This window comes from Prionailurus bengalensis, chromosome B4 (genome assembly GCF_016509475.1).
Source record: "Prionailurus bengalensis isolate Pbe53 chromosome B4, Fcat_Pben_1.1_paternal_pri, whole genome shotgun sequence".
NCBI lineage: Eukaryota > Metazoa > Chordata > Mammalia > Carnivora > Felidae > Prionailurus > Prionailurus bengalensis.
Window position 1 is genome coordinate 16,977,744 of NC_057358.1, and position 22,077 is coordinate 16,999,820.

At 42.6% G+C, this 22,077-nt stretch overlaps 1 protein-coding gene across 5 annotated transcripts in view; it reads left to right on the forward strand.

Moving 5' to 3' along the window:
* The window catches only part of CACNB2 (calcium voltage-gated channel auxiliary subunit beta 2), a 391,422-nt gene that overhangs the window by 144,007 nt on the left and 225,338 nt on the right, over positions 1-22,077 (forward strand). Inside the window, exon 1 of one of the 5 annotated variants that reach the window (XM_043564396.1) lies at positions 1,942-11,470. The exons of the other annotated variants lie outside the window; for them this stretch is intronic. Coding sequence (XP_043420331.1) covers positions 11,390-11,470 — 81 coding nt within the window. The 5' untranslated portion in view covers positions 1,942-11,389. Of the gene's footprint in view, positions 1-1,941; positions 11,471-22,077 lie in introns of those variants that run through there. 5 annotated transcript variants of the gene reach the window in all.

A 22,077-nucleotide genomic window follows, 5' to 3' on the forward strand; every position in this document is an offset into this window, starting at 1 on the left:
AAATGTTTTTACCAGTGGCTTCTAAATTAGCACGTGGTCTAAGCTCAGGATTTTGAATTTCAGAGTAAATCTTCACCGTCAGTTTTTATTAGTAATGTGAACCTATTTCTCTAGTTTCCAGCTATGTGACTTGATTGCAACCAGAATGCTGGAACTTTGTTTAGATGAAATAAGGAACTTACGTTTCAACCGTTCTCATTCTTTGCCAATCTGTCGTAAGTTTCAATGAGTTGGCGTATTGAAATATGTTTTCTAGCAACTTTAAATAATAACTAGTCAACTCAGAACATCAATGTACCATGCATTGTTTTCAGCCTCACATAACATAAAAGATTAGAACTTGCAAATTTTGGGCAAAAAAGCAATGATCTCCGTTCATAATAAACTCAGAAACAAAGAGTGAAATTGATATAAGCAATACTATAAAGAAGTGAATAACGATGCCAACCTTATTAGAAATGCCAATCATGTCCTTGTCAGCCTGTAGCCATGTGAAATTGCCAAGCGCATAGTTACTGCCAAAAGGCAGTATATATGAACTACATAGACTGCCCTGACCCACAGCCCCACGGGCGGCCAAAATATGTGCGATTAGGGTAAGCACTTTTACTCAGGAACGTGAGTAAGGGAGTCACAGACTCACTTGCCTTCAGAAGCAGGCGCTGAAAATTTGTCATGGATGAGAGGGAGAGTCATGGGGAGTCACAGCAAGTCCAAATTTTGAGTAAAAATATGCGAGGAAGCAGAAGCTATGTGGTAAAGAGTATGCATCAGAAAAGGAGAGAGTCATCAAAGTGGCTCAGGGTGCAGAAAATAGAGCTTTGGGGAAGCATGACCTATGAAAACAGCACTCAGGATGGCAGGTTGTGTTAACAGCAGAACACATCCTGGGGCGCCTGGGTGGCTCAGTCGTTTACGTGTCCAACTTTGGCTCAGGTCGTGATCTCACAGTGAGTTCAAGCTCCGTGTCGGGCTCCATGCTGACAGCTCAGGGCCTGGATCCTGCTTCAGATTCTGTGTCTCTCTCTCTCTCTGCTCCACCCCTGCTCACGCTGTGTGTGTCTCTCTCTCTCTCTCTCTCTCAAAAATAAATAAACATTAAGAAAAGTTTTTTAAAAATAAAAAATAAATAAATAAAATAAAAATGGTTCCCGGCCTTTCTGAAGTCGACTGTTCAGTTTTTCTGAGTTCCTGCAAATGTGTATCCTTTAAACAAGGCCCTGCCACATGTGGGAACTTCAGTGATCTCCGTTCATTTGAACCAAGTGGTCCAAACTCCAATAAAACAAGGAGAAAACATGATCACCTGAGGAGACCAGAGTGAATACCAGATGTTAGCCTAAGCTTAAATGATATGCATGACAAATCAGTATAAAGTGGAGATTAAATGTGTCTGCATAGGTTCATAAAACAAGAATGATAAAACATGATTTCTCATGCACTGTAGAGGCAAACATATATAATTTTTAGCTTAATCATGCTTAAGTTTATTTATTCCATATGTATTTAGTGCCTGGCACATTTTAGATATTCTGTTATTCTTTTTTTTAAATTTTTTAAATGTTTATTAATTTGAGAGAGAGAGAGAGAGTGCGAGCAGGGGAAGGGCAGTGAGAGAGGGAGACACATAATCCGAAGCAGGCTTCAGGCCCTGAGCTGTCAGCACAGGGCCCGATGCGGGGCTCGAACTCACAAACTGTGAGATCATGACCTGAGCCGAAGTCAGATGCTTAATTGACTGAGCCACCCAGGAGCCCCCATATGGTTTTATTCCCGAGGGACATCAAAATGAATCCAAGAGTCCCCTTCCTCCAGGAACTTCTAGTATATGCCTAGAATAAAACAACATCTTCTTCATTTTTAAAACAATGTACCTCTTTTGAATTCTCAAACCATTAATCCTCACGTAGATTACCCGTGGTCTGGGAAATGGTCTGGGAACCAGTGTCCTGTATGTAACCAGTTATAATATAATGTGGGTATTTGCCTGTAAGTTTCAGCTCAAATCTTGGATTTAAGTGAGTAGCTTCCGTGAGTATTCACAAATGGATCTTTTCTTGCTAACATATGAAGATTTGTGTACCAATATATCTAATTAGAAGGAAGTGGCTACACCTAATATTACTCTGACTACACACCTTAAATATAAGCCTCATCATACAAGGGCTAGACAGGAATACAAAGAGGCACAAGCTTTCTGTATAGATTTGATGTGGTAAGAAGTAAGAGGCTGCCATGTTCATGATCATAAGTCTACGTGGATGTGAGTGGGGACACGCAAGAAAGGCTCTTGAAGCCAAGGCAGCTGGACTCCACTGTGGAAACTCGGGAAGACCACAGTCTCCTATATTGTCCAGATGAGGTGAGAATCGCAGTGATGGGCACTGTTGAGAGAGGGAAAAGGAAATGAAACATAAATATGCTGATTCTTATTTTTCCTCTTTTTAATCATACAACATTATTTATTTAGACCAAAACTTTATTTTCCTTCAAATAGCTAATAGCTATTTCCAGCTAATAGCTGGAAAATGGCTTAGATAAGCAAAGATAGTCATTTGGCATTTCATGACATATTTTGGGTTAATCACCCCCGTGAAAATAGTTGTTTGTTTTTTAATTTCTAGGAAGTTTTGGTTAAAATTGAGGATACTTGGTAAATCTCATGAATCCTCACTACATATATCCTTATCAAGGACATTTTAATTTAGCTGGTTGGCCAAATTAATGAAATCTGAATGGCTTTGGCCATGTTTTTGAAAGCCGTCCCAGAACTGGTAAAAACAAATGGTTCTGTTCTTTCTGGAAGAAGTTCAGATAGGCACCCCCGCCCCCCCCGCCTCCATGACCTCCCTCAGTTCCCTCTCCCCTCTCCTCTCCCCATATTCAGTATCAAGAGCCAGAAAATGGTGTTGTGACTATTATTCAGTAACAAGTCATTGTCGATGACTCCCTCCAAAGGGACAGGAAGCTGTGGTTAGACCCTTGCTTTAGGAAGTCATTGTTTTATGACATTTTCCATGTCCTTGTCCTCTCTGGGTTAGATTACTGCAGTGTGCTGTGCTGGGATGTGTCTTTGAAGTTTACTTGGCAGACATTTGTATTATCATTTCAGCCAACATTTTTTTCTACATAATATGTCATAGTAGTATATATTAAAATGATGAATGTGGTTCTTGCCCTTGACGAATTATGAATCCAACAAGGATCAGCATTTAGTTGATAACCCATCATAGGATGATAAATTGTCATAGGAAGAAGTATCATGACTTATTGACAGAATTTTAGGCAATCTGTTAGAAATATTCATGTTGGAAAGGCGTAGTCCCTGGCACAAAAATAGGCTTAATATATGCTGGATGGATAAATAAATAAGCAAGTGTACCGTAATTCTAGGTGGATTTTATTTCCTTCCCACATGATGCTTTCTTTCCCTGATATCTAAAATATGAATGCAGTGGAGATTCTTGTTTAATAATTGGGTATTTATTTGTAAGTGACAAAAACCTCGATTTAAACTAACAAGTAACAATTGAAAAAAAAAAGATGAATATTCAGATTGATCTAAACTAAGTACAGAGCTCTTCAAAGTCATGGTTTCTAATACCTCTGGCTTCAGCAAAAACAATTTCCTGTGCAAGAGAATGAATTCTGAAGCCATTTCATATCCTTAGAGCTAAGTTTTTATAAACTGTGTGTTTCAGGAGTCCATCAGTTTATCCATTATATTCGTCAAAAATTAAGAAAGATTTATACGTTGCTAATTGGCCTCATGCAAAAACGTGTACACACAGTTTGGTTTTGAATAGATCTGAGTGCTATTTTGAATCGTTAATACCGTGTGTCATTTTCCCACAACTAGCACATCTTCATTTGGATTATAATGTTACATTTAGAGAATAAGAATAAGAATAATTAACGATGAGCATTTATTGGGGCACCTGGGCGGCTCAGTCGGTTAAGCATCCGACTTCGGCTCAGGTCATGGTCTTGAGGTTCGTGGGTTTGAGCCCCATGTGGGGCTCTGGGCTGCCAGCTCAGAGCCTGGAGCCTGCTTCGGATTCTGTGTCTACCTCTCTCTCTGCCCCTCCCCTGCTCACGCTCTGTCTCTCTTTCAAAAAATAAACATTTAAAAAAATAATGAGGACTTACTGCGTACTATGTGCTAGGTACTCTTCTCATTTAATCCTCATAACCTGTGAGTAATATAAAGTCCTTTGCTTTTTGCATGAAGAAATCGAGGCACACAGGGACTGTGGCCAAAGTTGTACAACTAGTAAATGCTAGGGCCAGGATTTGAATCTGAGGAGTGTATACTCCTTTATTCATTCCTCTTAGGGCCTCTGCTAGTCATCATGGACACTCTGTGCATGTTAGAAAAGGGACTGTCTTTGAGCGGACAAATGAGAAAAATGCCACCCCCCACGGGCAGACGCGGCCTCTTTGGATTTCACCGCTAACCTACCCTTTGGGCCAGGGCACTTGTGCAGTGCACAGAACATACAGCACTGCATGGCAGCCTCCTGTTCACCTCCTCCACGACCTGTCAGTACTTTTCGTAACTCTCAAGCAACTTTCACATGCATGCTTTTACTTGATTTTGGCCTCAGCCGTACTAGGTACACACGAAAGTTAATTATCCTTCCTTTACAAAGGAGAACTCTAAGACTCACCCAGGCATATGCATCGATCACACAGTAAGTACCTCATGAAGACCAAGCAGGAAACCGGGAGCAGGGAGATCCCAGGTACGGAGCCACTGTGTGCTTGACCATCTGCATGCTATACATCTCGTTTCATACAACGCTCCCCAAAGCTCTGCGAGCCAGTTGTCACTGGAGTCTCTATGTGGATCAGGAAACAGGTCCAACCAAGTGAATTGCCTTGCTCCAGTTTCCATATTTTATGAATAAAGGAGTTAGAATTCAACTCTGGGCTGTTTGACTCCGGACCTGCGCTCTTTCTGCCATGCTTACTCCATCTCTGCTTGAGTCTATCGGATCATTAGGTGTAGACATGTCCATACAAAATAACAGTCATTAGTGTTGGGTAGTTGGAGTTTAGGATAAAGCCCTGCTTAGGCAGACAAGATAGCCTACAGGGCATACCCTAGGGAAAATAGTACTTGCGGTTTTAATAGATTGGAATAAGGAGGTAATGCTTTCAACAGGGAGAACCACTTACTTAATCGGGATGCGCTAATTGAGCACCTGTTAAATGCCAGCCATTTAGATGTAATGTGAGACACGGCTCTGAAAATGGAAGCACTTATCCTCAAGGGATCACAGTCTAGTTAGTGAGATAACTAAAGGGCCTGGATGTGAACACTTCAGCTCCTCAGTAGTCTCCAGGGACCTCTTTCAGTAGGGGCTCCCTTCGTGGATCCTCAGAAGAAACGCTCACAGGTTTGGAACTTCACAGGTCTGGAACTCCATTCTCTCCTGAATAGAATGGATGCATCTAATCATAACAGGCCTTGTTCCCCAAAGGAAGAGCCTGAGACAGGGACTCCGTGCAAGCAGTTTATTGGGCCGGTGGTGTCTGGGAGACAGGCAAGGAGAAAAAGCGACACAGAGGAACATCATCAAGGTTCTGGGCGAGGGGTCTAGAGTGCCCTGGGACCTCCTCAGAAGTGTACCAAAACCTCCCAGAATTGTCCACTCTCAGGGGAACAGTTGGGAGCATTTGTGGCCTATTCTGACTCCTATTCATTGAGAGTTGACTCTAGGGACAGGGGCTCCCCCTCACTTCTGGGTTCGCTGGTAGGCTGAGTGGCTGTTTGCAGGATCTAAGACTGTGGGCCAAGGAGGAGAACGTTGCATGGCCTGGCTTAAAGTAAGAGCTGTGTCTGGAATCAGAGGTGGGTTGAGAGTCTGGGACCCTGTTTCGGACCCCTCCGTGTGTGGCAGCGCTAGTTGGCTTTTCTTGTTACAACTGAAAGAGACTAACCAAGCGAGAGGGCGTAGGCATCAGACCCTGGAGGGTCAAAGCTGGGCATTGCCCTGGTCCCTTAACCTCTCCGGGTCTCCGTGGATACCCGTCTGCCCTCACCATAAGCCACATGCCCAGTGCTCATGCCCTCACACGGTACTCATTGCCTCCGAATCTGGGCTGGTGCTGTTACTCACTTTTGACGAGAAGAGCATCGTGGCAGTAATGCCGTGTGCTGTTTCAAGGTTAGATAAGAATCCTTGCAGCTCCCTGCAGGGTTTCTTGGGATGCTTGCTCTTGGAATAGTGTCTCTTGGGATCTAGGTGGCATGCTATTAGCAGCTTGAGCTACGTGCAGAAGTCACCTGGTTTGCTCTGGTCACCAGCCCTAGCTGAGCTCCTGGCTGACAGCCCGCATCAACTGCCAGCCGTGTGTGTGAGGCATCTTGGGTGTCCAGACTAGTCAAGCTGTCGGATGACTCAGCCCCAGCAGCTCTCTGACCATAACCACATCGGAGTCTCCAAATGGAAACAACCCAGCTGAGCCCAGGGAACCCTCAGAACCATGGCGCGTAATAAATTATCGTTCTAAGCCACTAAGTTTTGGGACAGTTTGTTACGCATCAGTAGTTCAGTGGCACAGGATATAAATCAATTATTTATTAGATATCAGCAAGGTTCTACTTGGGCACACAGCCGCTATGTCAGTTTTTTACCTTTTACGTACCACGAAGTGGATCCTTTGAAATACACTTTGTGGAATAATATTGCTGCTTATCAGTTTTCTCATGATAACGTTATAGATGAAATTCTTAGATTTATTGTGCCATACGCCCTTTTGTGGTCTGGGAAAGCCCAAGGGAGTCTTTCTTAGAGCAATATTTTTAAATGCGTAATGTGAAATTTGTAGAATTACGAAGGAAACTAATCATACGATGTCGTAGCTGTCAAAATATTTTAGAAATCAAATCTCTAATATGTATATGGTAAAAATGTACTTCCTATTAGTAGATTACGTAACAGTACTAACAACCTTGAAAGAATCTCACAGAGACACCCATGTACTCACTCCCTAGATTCTCCCATTAACATTTCATATACTTTCATTATCACATATCTGTCCATCTAAGCATCTATCCACCCATCGGTGCATCATCAAACCATCCTAATGTTTTTGTCCATGTCAATGTAAATTGCAAAGCAAATTGCAGGTTTCCTCTAAATAACAGCGTATATATCATAAACTAGAGGATGGACATATTTCAAGATACCTGAAACAGTTATAATCTGACATGAAAATATGCATGATTCCCGTGGCTGACATCACAGGGACTGTTAATACTACTCTAGTTTGTTGCTAACATTCATAACTGAGAGAAATGCGAAATTTCAGTCAGAAGTTACTGAGAAGAAGATGCAGTGGTTTTCCATTCAAGTTCATGAACTCCCTAGATTTTATTCATTCATGGACTCCTTGGGCTCCCAAAGCCCCACGTTAAGGGACCTCATGTGTGAAACGTGCAGATAGCCTCTTAATTAATGTAAATTGTAAGTCAAATACATAAAATAATATAGGTATACTTTAAAACTCAAGTTTTAAGCATAAAGTATGGCATTTTTTTCCTTTAAGTTTCTACAGTGAAATTAACGGAAGAAGTTTGGAATACTCCAAAGAGTCATTGAAGAGAAAAAGAAAGGAAGAATTATTGAATTGACATCTGTGTTAGTTTGCTAGGCCTGCTCTAAATACCAAAAAGCCAGTGGCTTAAAACAACGGAAATATATTCTTACAGTCTGGAGGCTCTGTGTCCAAGGACGTATCAGTAGGGCCATGCTCTCTCTGTGGCTCTAGGAGAGAATCCTTCTTTGCCTCTTCCAGCAAATACCTCTTCTGGGGTTTGCTGGCAATCCTTGATGTTCCTTGGCTGGTAGATACCATCCTCCAATCACATGGCCGTCTTCTGTGTCTTCACCTTTTCTTCCCTTTGTGCACGTCTGTCTCTATGTTCACATTTGCATAGACACCAGTAATGACACCAGTCCCATTGGATTAGGGCCCACCCTAATGACCTCATTTTAACTGATTACCCCTATAAAGAATTTACTTCCAAATAAAGTCACGTTGTGAGGTACTGGGGGTTAGAACCTAAACATACCTTTTTGGGGGGATATAATTCAACCGATAACAACAGCGGACCATCACAATTCCAAGGACCAAAAGTTTAGTTGTAGTTCGAAGCCAAATATTTCTAGAAGGATCTGAGATTAAATGTGACTGGAGTTACATGGTCTGGTCTTACTTTTTACCCAGTAAGAACAGTAAACTTGTGCCAGATAGCCCTTTATGATGGTGAGAAAATTTAAAATCCAAAAATTCAGATCTAAGTAATCGCTGGCATTTATGTTTTAGTCAAAACATCAGGTCCCAAGTTGCTTTATCTATTTTTCAACACGATTACACTGCAGAAAATGTTAAAAGGAAATTATGTTCAAAGCACGGTTTTAAAATTCATAGTGGAATTGTACCCGATTAGTCAACAACAGTTATTGAGCAACTGTGAGTACTGTATTCCCTGAAGAGAAAAGAATATAGTAGACATGAGCCATGTCCTTACGGGGTTTATAGCATAATAAGCCAGATGCGATTTACTCACGCACACAGACTCACAAGACACTCAAAGGAAGTTTCTTTTATTTCAAAAATCCTTGTTATCTCCATGTTCATGTCCATCCAAAATCTTTTTCTGATTTTGAATTGGTTGAAAATTCAGCTCATGTTGGTCATTTAATTGTAATGTCAGGTTTTTCTTTTAAAACATTTAAAAATTGGGGGCACCTGGCTGGTTCAGTCTGTAGAGCGTGTGACTCTTGATCTCGGTGTTGTGAGTTCATGCCCCACGTTGGGGGTACAGATTACTTGAAAATAAAATCTTCAGAATAATTTAAAATTTTAATAATTGTTGGGGCACATGGATGGCTCAGTCGGTTAAGCGGCTGACTTTGGCTCAGCTCACGATCTCACGGTCTGTGGGTTCCAGCCCCGCACCCGGCTCTGTGCTGACAGCTTGGAGCCTGGAGCCTGCTTCGGATTCTGTGTCTCCCTCTCTCTCTGTCCCTCCCCTGTGTGTGCTCTGTCTCTGTCTCTCTCTCAAAAATAAATAAACATTAAAAAAATAATCATTGTTAATGTATTTTAATAAATAATTTTATTTTAAAATTCAATATTGATTAATACTGCCTCTACCAAAACCATCCAGAATCATGAGGAATCAACTTGATGAGGTTGTTGTTGTTTTGAGTAAGATAAAAATGGTAAAATACTTACCATATCGAACATTTTAATAAATGTTGGCTCTTACTACTAAATCTGTTGAATGTACAGCACAGAATCACCAGTCATTTAGACCCTTTGCCTGTAGCACTAATCTTCATGTGGCTCACTGTAGCCCTCATCTTCGTGGCTTTATACTTTACAAAAATGTAATCCAAGATACAGTTGACCTTTGAATAAGGGGGGGGTGAGGGTAGCCAACCACCCACACAGTTGAAAATCTGCACATAACCGTTGACACCTCCCAAACGTCACTGCTAATTGTGTGCTGTTGACAGAAAGCCATACGGATAACACAGTCAACTACCACATTTTTTGTATGTTCTGTGTATTGTAGACTGTATTCTGACAAGAAAGTAAGCTAGAGAAAAGAACATATCGTTAGGAAAATCGCAAGGAAGAGAAATGACATTTATAGTACCGTACTGTATTGAAAAAAAAAATACCCCTGTATAAGTGGATGTGATCAGTTCAAAGCCATGTTGTTCAAGGGACAGCTGTATTTCTTGTGAGGAACCATAGAACATTATTATTTTCAAAATAAGCAGGAACCATAATTCCACAGAATTCTTAGACACTTAAGGGAAACATATGGTCTTTAAAAATACATATATATAAATTCTTCGAGATTGGAAAAGACCCAAAGAAAAAAAATCCAGATGCCATTTGATTTCAGAGAGAGAGAGAAGTCTAGAAAGCATTGCTTTGGCTCAGTGGGTCCTCATTGAAAGGTATTGAATATCTCTAAATCCTAATTCCTCATTTTTAAAGTGTTCATATTAGTACCTACTTCCAGGATTGCTTGGACCTGAGTATATGTAAATTCCCTCAGGCCATGCCGGTCATGTAGTAGATGCTCAGGAAAAGGACTTCTGATTCCCAGCCCCTTCTGTAGTCTCCCATGACCTCAATCTCTTGGCCAAGATGGTCAGTCTGCTAGGAAAAAAATTTTCAGTGAAATGGAAAAAGTGCCGTGCATTTCTTTGATCGTGATTTAACTTTCGGTCTGAGGGAACATTTAGAATTTGGAAGAAAAACAAACAGTGAAATAGATGGTTTGTTCCCCCTCCATTTGTGTCTGTGCAGCTTCAGGTGGCCAGGTTTTCCCTTGCTCCCAGATTCCCTCCTGCGGAACCTTCCCGAATGCTTCCGTCTGGTGAAGAGAAGGACCACGGCACGGTGTTGTTCCAGTCGCCTGGTGTGGCTTGCTGAGGGAGAAGGCAGAGGTTCGCCTGTATAATCCGATTTCATCAACTCACACTAATCACTACTGATAGTAGCAAAATTTAGCCTGGATCTGCTTGGTTAATCTAGATTGACAGGAGGTAAAAGAAAAGGGAAGCAAGGACACAGAAACAAAGGGAGGAGAGCCAACACTGATTTCCAGCCTTGCTCTTCCATCTGGGGCTTCTAAATTGTTCCCCCCTGGGGCTTCTATTTTTCTTACCTTATAAACAAATGTTGCTGGTTGTTAGGAGACCAGCCTTTGCACGGAGCAGTTTTAGCCACAACAGGTGCACTGTGAGTCTCCGGGACCGCGGAGAGAGCAGTTCCTCCGTGAGGCTGCGCAGAAGGTACTTACAGGTACACATTGTACCTGAGACTATGTATTATTTATTGAAACTGAGCTCTGCATTCTCTTTCTCCTCTGGGCAGCCCTGGAGCCAGGCGCCTCCTAAAATGGATGCCACCAGCAGCTAACCTTGCAAGGTCTCCCAAGTGCTTACTTTCACTATTTCCCTTGCTAGTGATTGCAAGCCCTCGCCGGCGAGCTTTCCATTTAAGCTTGGGGAGCAACTGGGAATTGCACTTCAGCAGCCGAGGGAGGAATTCCTCTGTGATTTTGGACTTTTCCACATGGATTCAGGTGTTGTTTTTTTAAGGAAGTAGCCCACTGCGGATTTTTGCGGCTGTAGAGAAGATAACACATGTTGTGGCTCCCGCCTCCACATACGGAGTGATTAAAGTAGTGATCTGTTATGTGTGTGTTCACATGCTTAGTCCTGAGAAGAGGAATGGGTTACCTGAAGGTCATCTTCGTTGTTACTTATGACATCCGTGTCTGGCAAACCAGGGAACTTTTTGCATTTGGGTAACAAAGACATTTGGAATATACTCCGTTGGATTTTCCATGTTGGTGAAACTGTTTTTGGCCGCCTCGATACTGCAGGTTGCCATGCTAAAACCACCTAAGGGTAAAAATGTCTCCTGGGTAAGTAGATATGATTTTATATGTCTTAAGATATAATTTGAAAACTGAAAGACCTCTCGTGGTTTCCTGTTAGTAGAAGTGTTTGCGAGACTTTCAGAAAGTGTTCACCTTAGAGAAGCGTAGAAGTGTCTTTATTAGTGTTAGGAATCCTTTGGCGAAAGCCTTGCTGAAATATGGACGATGACAGGTGTGCTTGCTAAAATATGAACTATAACACATGTAAACTCTCGGTTCGTTTTGCCACTTTTAAGTTGCTTCGGATTCACATCTACACCCAGAATTTAACATGCATCAGTGCAAAGTCAAGGCTATGGTTTGAAGATGTTTTTAACTGTTCGTGCTCAGTAAAGATAGCATAGATTGATAGTATTAAGTCAAATTTTACGGGTAGGATGTGCAGAGTTTTCATTATTTGGGCCTACCGTTCCCTTTTTTGTCCTTCGAAGCGCAATAGCAATAGTTATTTCTCAATTTTACACGTCTGATTAAATTCTGTCAATCAATAATGAACACGTACGAGGAAAATTTAACATTCCAGGAATAACATGACATGTTAATCCTAATCCAGTTTGACTCTTGAATGTTGTTTCAAGTTAGTTTCCTACAAAAGTACAAAATATATTATATTGAGCTTAAAATAATGAGAACAATCTGTAAACTCTTAAACAAGTGGCTTTCATTCTCTGCTATCATGTTTAGCAAGCTTGATACATTAAAATTAATAGGCAAATGGATTCCCTTGGACTCTCCGTATAAAGTTGGGTCTCGAACACCACTGTTTTTAGCCGGCACCGGCACGTGCAACCCAACCATATTCATTGCAGACTTTATTAGATTTATGATTGTGGTCTTTGCTTAAAGTAACTCGGGGAAAATAAATGATTCTATTTTTACTGCCTTAATTTGAAATTTAGCTGATTAGGCTTTTCTTTCTTTCCATGAAAGAGCACAGTACATACTTGAAAATGGTGACTGATTTCTTTTCTTTTTTTTTAATAATTTTTTTTAATGTTTATTTATTTTTGAGACAGAGAGAGACAGAGCATAGCAGGGGAGGGTCAGAGAGAGAGGGAGACACAGAATCCGAAGCAGGCTCCAGGTTCAGAGCGTCCAGCACAGAGCCCGACGCAGGGCTCAAACTCACGGACCGTGAGATCACGACCTGAGCCGAAGTCGGACATTTCACCGACTGAGCCACCCAGGCACCCCGACTGATTGCTTTTCTTGATGGTCGTTCTGTATACTACTTAAGGAAAAGAGATGTATCTTAGTTTGAAACACAATTCCCCCAATTATTTCAAACAACTGGCAACATTTTCTGCGAGTTGTTCATTGTCAGAAATTAATATTGGTATTCTTTGTCTCAATACTCTTGCCGCTGTTGGTTTTTCATCTCATCCCAGTATAACCAAGGGATATGATTCACAGACTCGTGGCCTATTCACTGAGTTTCTTTCCCGCTCTGTAAGGATGGCTCCAGCAGCTAATTCTGATTTCCAGTTGGGTCTCTGCCACTTTCTCCCAGTACATAAACACCGAAGAAAGGAGTAGTTGCAAAAGTATATCCCCTCCCTCATCCGATTAATCCCTTCTAAAAGATTAATTCCCCCAAAGCAGTGTCTGCCTAATGGGGTGTTTCTGCTGTGAGGGCAAAACTCGAACCATTTTATAAGCTTCGATCACCATCGCGTCTGGTTTCCTTCAGACTCAGGCCAGTATTTTGTTAAAAGTTCAAGTTGTTGGCTAAAAATGTAAAAACTGATATTTTAATAGAGTCGGGATACTTGTATTTTCTTAGGTTATAGTTTTCACTGTCTATTGCACTGTATAAATGTATAAATGTCACTGTATAAATGTCTCTGTACCCGGGCTTGTCAGAAGCAAAGTTTAGGGGTTGAATTACTGTTACATACAGAGAATATAGTAATTTGGTTCGTGTGCGTTGATTGTGCGGTGAACCAACACTGACTGTTCATTGGTGTTATGAAATGACTTATTTTATTTATTTATTTATTTATTTTTAATTTTTTTTTTTCAACGTTTATTTTTGGGACAGAGAGAGACAGAGCATGAACAGGGGAGGGGCAGAGAGAGAGGGAGACACAGAATCGGAAACAGGCTCCAGGCTCCGAGCCATCAGCCCAGAGCCCGACGCGGGGCTCGAACTCACGGACCGCGAGATCGTGACCTGGCTGAAGTCGGACACTTAACCGACTGCGCCACCCAGGCGCCCCTGAAATGACTTATTTTAAATATAGGGCACAGACAGACACCTTTGGATGTTGACCTTCGCTTCGGATTTAATCATCGTGCTTGTTTTAGGCATTGGATGGCATTTCTCTGAGTTTTTTGGCTATGTGGAGGGAAATGTATCTGGTAGTCCTGCCTTTGCCATTGGCCACTTTCCATTCGAGCATTTATTTAGACTTGAAGTCAAGAGAAGAATAAAATGATTCATCTCATCTGAAACCACACAGGGAACCTCTCTTTGGAGAGAGTGGGTCTTCTATCTCTCTCCCCCTGGTTCGTCTTGAGTATTCCTTAGATATGCCTTGCCCCGTCTGGTAAACACGAACACGTATTGCCAGATATCACAATCCGGAGGGAAACGCCACTTTCTTTTTGTGGGGCGCCCTCTAAGGCAGTGTGTTTCCTGGGCACCTGCTCCTATCGTTCCCGAGAGTTTCCCTGGCTCTAAAATGAGTAAGAACGGCAACTACCTGCTTCTCTTGAGATGTGAGGGTTAGCAGGTCCTTTCGCTGTGCGGGTTCGACGATCATTCCGCAAAAATTTACTGGACGCCTCTTCTGTGATATTCTCAGCACTGAGGAAACAGCAGTGAATAAGATACTCAAAAATCCCCGTCTGCCCTGAGCTCACATTTTAGTGAAAGGAGACAGACAAAAAGCAAACACATAAGCACTGTGCGATGTGGTGAATAAACTAGAGCAGGGACTGGCTTAGAAAGTGCCAGGAATTGGGGGGGGGGGGGCGGTTTGCCAATTCCTTGGTCAAACTATTTGAGCAAATACTTCAAGAAGGTAACAGAACCAGCCATGTGGAAATGTAGGAACCAAGTATTCCCAGCAAAGGAACGTTCAGGTACCAAGGTCCTGAGGCAGGAACGTACCTGGAGTATGCTAGCATGGCTGGGCTGCAGGGACATTCTTAAAATTGCTTTGTGCCTCCTGTATGCACTTTTTATATCTTTGGTAACTGTTTCACTGGGGATTCCAGGGCAGATCTCAATGCCTCTATTCAAATCTCAGAGACTGGAGGTATGCAGAGGCTTCCTAGGACAGCACTCACCACGCTTGCCAAATAAAGGTTACAGACAGCACAAAGAAAGGGGAGGGAACGGATCATCACGGCAAATTCATGCTTGATAGAACGTGTTATGGCCCTTTTTTTTCCCCTCTGGTTCTTTATTTCCTTTTTTTAAATTTATTTTTTTAATTTAAATCCGTTAGTTAACATACAGTATAATAATGATTACAGGAATAGAATTTAGTGATTCATCACTTACGTACAACACCCAGGGCTCACCCCAACAAGTGCCCTCCGTCTTGCCCATCACCCATTTAGCCCATCCCCCCCCACCCAACACCCAGCCAGCAGCCCTCAGTTTGTTCTCTGGATATGAGTCTCTTATGGTTTGTCTCCCTCTCTGTTTTTATCTTATTTTTGCTTCCCTTCCCTTATGTTCATCTGTTTTGTATCTTAAATTTCCACATATGAGTGAAATCATATGATATTTGTCTTTCTCTGACTCACTTATTTCGCTTAGCATAAGACACTGTAGTTCACCCAAAAAGTGTTATGGCCCTTTAGAGTTCAGAAGTTTGTTTATTTTTTAATGTTGTTGAGAGTTTTACAAATAAGCATAATGATGTTTTTGGAGTAACAGAAATTAGAACAAATTTTAAAGTAATGTTAAAGATAGTATCAAGAGGGCCGCCTGGGTGGCTCAGTCGGTTGAACGTCTGATTTCGGCTCAGGTCATGATCTCGCGGTCTGTGAGTTCGAGCCCCGCGTCGGGCTCTGTGCTAACAGCTCAGAGCCTGGAGCCTGCTACGGATTCTGTGTCTCCCTCTCTCTCTGCCCCTCCCCCGCTCAAGCTCTGTCTGTCTGTCTCTGTCAAAAATAAATAAACATAAAAAAAAGATAGTATCAAGAAAGAATATTTAGGGATGCCTGGGTGGCCCAGCGGGTTAAGCATCTGATTTCAGCTCAGGTCACGATCTCCCAGTTCGTGAGTTTGAGTTCCGCATCAGGCTATGTGCTGACAGCTCAGAGCCTGGAGCCTGCTTCAGATTCTGTGTGTGTCTCTCTCTCTCTCTCTGCCCCTCCACCACTCACGCTCTGTGTGTCTCAAAAATGAATGAACATTTAAAAAACTTTAAAAAAAAGAAAGAATATTTAGGGACAAGGATTCAGATCTATGGAACACAGCTTTCCCAATGACAGTTTTTTAATAAAATTTTTAAAGTTTATTTGTTTATTTTGAGAGAGAGAGAGCGAGAGAGCGCACGAGCAGGGGAGGGGGAGAAAGAGAGGGAGAGAGAATCCCCAAGCAGGCTCTGCTCTGTCAGTGCAGAGCCGGATGCAGGGCTCAAATTCATGAACTGTGAGATCATGACCTGAGCTGAAATCAAGAGTTGGACACTTAACCGACTGAGCCACCCAAGCGCCCCTCCCAGTAACAATTTTTACTTTTTGTTAGGATCCAGTTAAGTACACAATATGAAACTTTATTGTGGAATCTCCACATATTCTTTGACTATAAAAAATTCTTTCAGAAGTCTGGGTTTTGAGACATGGTCATGTGGGCATTTGTTCATTAAAGCTGTATGGACCCCTTAAGGCTGTAGATGTGACTTTATGCCAGACTGACCTACTTTGTTGAAAAGTTGCTCTGCCCTGAAAATACAGAAATAAAAGACCCGACTTAGGATCCAGTCACTGAGCAAACTCCCTTGTCGTTCTTTCAATTCTCAAGAGCTGAAATCAATCACACTCAAGTTTCTGACATCCCAAACCTCTGATCCCCTTTAAAATTATTATTTCTATATAGTATGTAGTATATTTCATTAGCTGCTTTTCTGTTTTTTTACTTGGTACCATAAAAAGCAAAAATAAAATTTATGTCAAAAAATGAAGGCAGGCTATAAAGGACATAAATGAATTATATTCTCCTAACAGAGTGCTAGAGATTAAGTAAGAACTCAGAACTTTGAGGTCTGCTGTCAGTTTCTTGATAGAGATGCTCCTAGCAAATGCATTAAGAATGCACTGTTACTATCTTATAAAATACATGTTACTAGAAGTTAGCTAAAAGACGAACATGAAAATGAAATATACTACAAATAGGATGGCACCCTAATAGGTTTCTGACGTGGAAAAGCTATCTGTCCTCCAGCAAGAAACTCTATCTCCCCTCCTTGGTCAGTTGACTCTATATTTCATCTTATTTCCATATAAATGTCTTATTCAGGTTGTCAAGAATTCACTAATCTTCTGAGTTTTTTTAAAATTAATTAATTTGTAAATTTACATCCAAGTTAGCCTATAGTGCAACAATGATTTCAGGAGTAGCTTCCTTAATGCCCTTTACCCACTTAGCCCCTCCCACCTCCCAAAACCCCTCCAACAACCCTCTGTTTGTTCTCCATATTTAAGAGTCTCTTATGTTTTGTCCCCCTCCTTGTTTTGATGTTATTTTTGCTTCTCTTCCCTTATGTTCATCTGTTTTCTTTCTTAACGTCCTCATACAAGTGAAGTCATATGATATTTGTCTTTCTCTAATTTCACTTAGCATAATACCCTCCAGTTCCATCCATGTAGTTGCAAATGGTAAGATTTCATTCTTTTTTGATTGCCAAGTAATACTCCATTTTATATATATACCACATTTTCTTTACCCATTCATCCATAGATGGACATTTGGGCTCTCTCCATATTTTGGCCACTGTCGATAGTGCTGCTGTAAACATGGGGGTGCATGTGTCCCTTCGAAACAGCACACCTGTATCCCTTGGATAAATGCCGAGTAGTGCAACTGCTGGGTCATAGCGTAGTTCTATTTTTAATTTTTTGAGGAAACTCCATACTCTTTTCCAGAGTGGCTGCACCAGTTTCTGAGGTTTTTTTTTTTTTTAACCTCTCTGATACATACTTAATGTCTGTCTTGATGAACTTAAAGTTGAATGGTGTTATTATGACTTTGTCAGAGATGTATCTCTTCTTGGCTTCACTTCATTAGATATATAAGTTTCACTGCAGTATCTAGACTACTGGTCTTTCAGTCAGTTAACAGTTTCTGAAAATATCCAATTTTATATTTTCCTTTTTTATGCTCTGAACATATGCTGCTGTCATTGGAAATACTTCCCTATTGTTGTTTTCTCCCCTCTTTTTCCTTGTTGGGATACATTAGGTTTATTATACTTATTTCAAACACCTGTGCAGATTTTAATATTTTTTTCACCTTCGCTCACAACTGACAGGAAATCAGAGTGTGTCTAGTGATACAGATAAAGTATTTACTTTTGCTCATAGCCGCTGAGGTTCTTCCAGAATTTCACGTGTGGAGACAGTTTTTTTTTTTTTTTTGTCCTTCCTATATATTTATTTTTTAATTTTTTTCTCTTTTCTTTTCTTTTCTTTTCTTTTCTTTTCTTTTCTTTTCTTTTTTCTGAATAGACTGAGGGTACCTGCGTGGCTCAGTTTGTTGTGTGATGGATTCTTGATTTTGGCTCAGGTCATGATCCCAGGCTCGTGGGATCAAACCCTGAGTCAGGCTCTGTGCTAAGCAGGGAGCCTGCCTAAGATTTTCTCTCTCTCTCTCTCTCTCTCTCTCTCCCTCCCCCTCCCTCCCTCCCTCCCTCTGCCCCTCTCCCCAGCTCGAGCTCTCTCTCTGTCTCTAAAAGTAAATAAAGAAAAATAAATAGATAAAGTCTATATCTAGACTTGGAAACCTGAGAGATTGTGCCAGGTGGCTTTAGTAAATACTCATTTATATAGCTTTATATAGCCAGCCACAAAGCATTAAGAAATATGTAACTGACATGAAAATTGCTGTTAGTAATTGTGTTTTTTATATATTAAAATGTGCACCTTGTAAAATAATCGCAGTTCTCACTTACACATCTAAAAGGCACTTACGCATCTAAAAGGAAACAAATCATCATTCCCTGTCTCCAAACTAATGCCTGTCCTCTGCTTTCCTGTTTCTTGTTTCTGTTCCTGGTGACATTCCCTCATCTACCCAAGCTCAGAGCATTGTTGACAGATTATATTCTACTTTAGAGGGAAATTCTGACTTTAAATCTTGTTTCTTGGGGCGCCTGGGTGGCGCAGTCGGTTAAGCGTCCGACTTCAGCCAGGTCACGATCTCGCGGCCCATGAGTTCGAGCCCCGCGTCAGGCTCTGGGTTGGTGGCTCGGAGCCTGGAGCCTGTTTCCCATTCTGTGTCTTCCTCTCTCTCTGCCCCTCCCCCGTTCATACTCTGTCTCTCTCTGTCCCAAAAATAAATAAACGTTGAAAAAAAAAAAAACAATTAAATCTTGTTTCTTGCACCAGCTGTTGGACCTTGATATTAGTAACCCCTGAGGTTTAGTTTATTCATCTGTAAACTGGGGATAATAAAACTTTCCTGGTAGGAATGTTTTTAAAATAACGGACATGAAGTACTTATCATCGTGCCAGCACTCACAAGTAATTTGTTAAATTCCACTTTGTTCCCTTCGTCCTTTTCTTTCCAATCCCGTGGCTATAGCACTGATTCAGGGATCTCTTGCCTTGAATCTCCTAGACTCTGTAGCAGCCCCTGTACTGAGTGCTAAATTCCAAACTTTCTCCTCTCCAAGTCATTCCAAATATTTCTGCTGTTCAGTAAGTTCCCTTAAACCCAGATTTCCATCCATTCTCCAGCAGACCAAACCCTTTATGGATTCCTCTCTGTCCGTTGAGAAAGTTAAGCCTTCTTGAACGCAACCGATTCCCTTCCCAGAGAAGACGACCGAGGGGTCTAGAATTGCAGGCAGGGCCCTCTGCCACCCCTCATCCCTGGCTTCTTTGTCTTGTGTTTGAACTGTGGTCTTAGAGCTACAGTGAGCGTCCAGCTGGTGGAACTTCTCTTCCAGGGTTCTTGCTGAGCTAATGTCTGAGTGTAAGGGAGAGATTCAACTCCACTACATGCAAAAGCTTCACATAGGTTTCCCTTTGGGGCTGGCTCTCTGCCTGGGTGTTCCTGGGTCTGAAGATCAAGGCCTGGAGGTCGATGAAATACGGGTAAGGAAAATCAAATAATTACCCCCAAATCACATAGTGATATGCTGAACTATTTCCTTTTTCTATTTGGTGAGGGTTTAAAAACAGAGAGAACTCAAGCAGGTGCATGAAAGATACCATTAAAATCTAAACTTTAGGGGTGCCTGGGTGACTCAGTCAGTTAAGCGTCTGACTCTTGATGTTGGCTCCGGTCATGATCTCACGGTCATGAGATTGAGCCCCACATGGGGCGTCATGCTGAACCTGCAGTCTGTTTGAGATTCTTTCTTTCCCTCTCCCTTTGCCCCTTCCCTGCTCATGTGACCTACCTCTCTCTCTCTCTCTCTCTCTCTCTCTCAAAAATAAATAAATAAATGTGAACTTGAAAGCACCAAATCCAGACCAATAAGAAGGGTGACATTTCTTGGGAGAAGGTGTTGATCTGTGTCCTAGTTCGTGTTAGATACCACATCTGAGGCACATAGAGCCCAGGCAGGGGAGGACCAGTTGAGAATCGTGCCCTGAAATCAAGAGATGACACCATTTGCAGTGGGTGATCAAATCACAATATGCTCAGAGGAGTCTGAGTCTGTGCCCCGTTGGAGGTTTTGCTCCTACAAGCCCTTACTTGACAGCCCGGTGGGCATTAGCTGCCTGGACCAGCAGAGACCAGAGAGACCTTTCAGCCGGGCAGCCCCACCGCCTCGGGAGAAGGGCGGGCAAGGCAGCCCTCCTTCTCCAGAGACGGAAGGGAGAGCAGAAGGAAAATAAGGATGGGTTGGGTACTTCTGACCTGGGAAGACTGCTGAGTGGACTGTGGGGTTGGGGGGGGCGTCCCCTCTCAGCAACTAGATGGTGACATATTGAGGGATGCCGCCTTTGGGGGGAGAGGGTCGGAGAGACTCCACTGTGGACAATCTCAAATTAAGTTACTAAGTAAGTATTAACCCCGTTTCAGGGATTTGGCCAAATGAGGGTGTGCAGAAGTCCCAAATCATGCCTGTTGCCTCACAACAATGATGACTAGTGGCTTTTGTTTCCAAAAGTGTTGTGGTTTGGACAGCAGATTCCGTGGTCACTCTCAGTTTCCCATGGAGTATGAATGGATGAGTAAAGAGGAGAGCAGTGGCGGGGAAGACTGGGAAGGTCCCCGCTGTCCCCGCAACAGACTCTGCTGTGAGTGTTCTCAAACCCAAGGAGGAGGGGAGGGGGCATACACCTGTGGCATCCGGCAGGGACGCATCAGCTTTGTAACTCTGGGAAGGTTAACTGATCTTCTCAAGGATCCCTTTCTCTTCCTGCAAAATGGGGGTCGTGACACCCGCCTCACATGGTGCTTGTAAGGATTAATCCTAAGAATCCAATGAGTGTATGTCCTGGAGACAAGAGATGTCACAAGACCAGTGAGACAAGCAGGCTACTTAAAATCACCTCTGGTGCCCATCTAGAATTCCCAGTTGGGGCGCCTGGGTGGCGCAGTCGGTTAAGCGTCCGACTTCAGCCAGGTCACGATCTCGCGGTCCGTGAGTTCGAGCCCCGCGTCAGGCTCTGGGCTGATGGCTCAGAGCCTGGAGCCTGTTTCCGATTCTGTGTCTCCCTCTCTCTCTGCCCCCCCCCCGCCCCCCGTTCATGCTCTGTCTCTCTCTGTCCCAAAAATGAATAAACGTTGAAAAAAAAAATTTTTTTAAAAATTTAGAATTCCCAGCCTGGCCCGGAGGCACGTCTGCATCGAGTTTCAGTCGAAGGTTCTGGCCCCGTTTCCCCACCATTTCCACAGATAGAACCTCTAGCGCTCTGAACACATGAGGATCCGTGCCGCATCCGTGCTTCTGTTCCTGCTGCGCGGCTAACAAGCGGACACCCACACCCCTGAAATGAAATTGCTGCTACTTCTGAACCAAGTTTAAAACCAAGTCTTATGCGCAGAGGTCGCGTGAAAGAACAGAGATCATCAGAATTACTCTCCCCACGTGTACGTGTAGCCCTTGTGTAAAGTAAGTCTCCATTTATGTCATGAAACCTAACAGAACAGGGGCGCCTGGGTGGCTCGGTCGGTTGAGCGTCCGACTCCCGCTCAGGTCATGGTCTCACAGCTTGTGGGTTCGAGCCCCGCATAGGGCTCTGCGCTGACAGCTCAGAGCCTGGAGCCTGCCTCGGGTTCTGTGTCTCCCTCTCTGCCCCTCCCCGACTCGCACTCTGGTTCTCTCTCTCAAGAACGACTAAACATTAAAAGAATTTCCAGATAAAAGTAAATAAATAAAAACCCTCACAGAACATACCGCCATAAATGTCAAAAGTCCAGGTGGTTGATTAGGTCTTCGATAACTAACACGTTT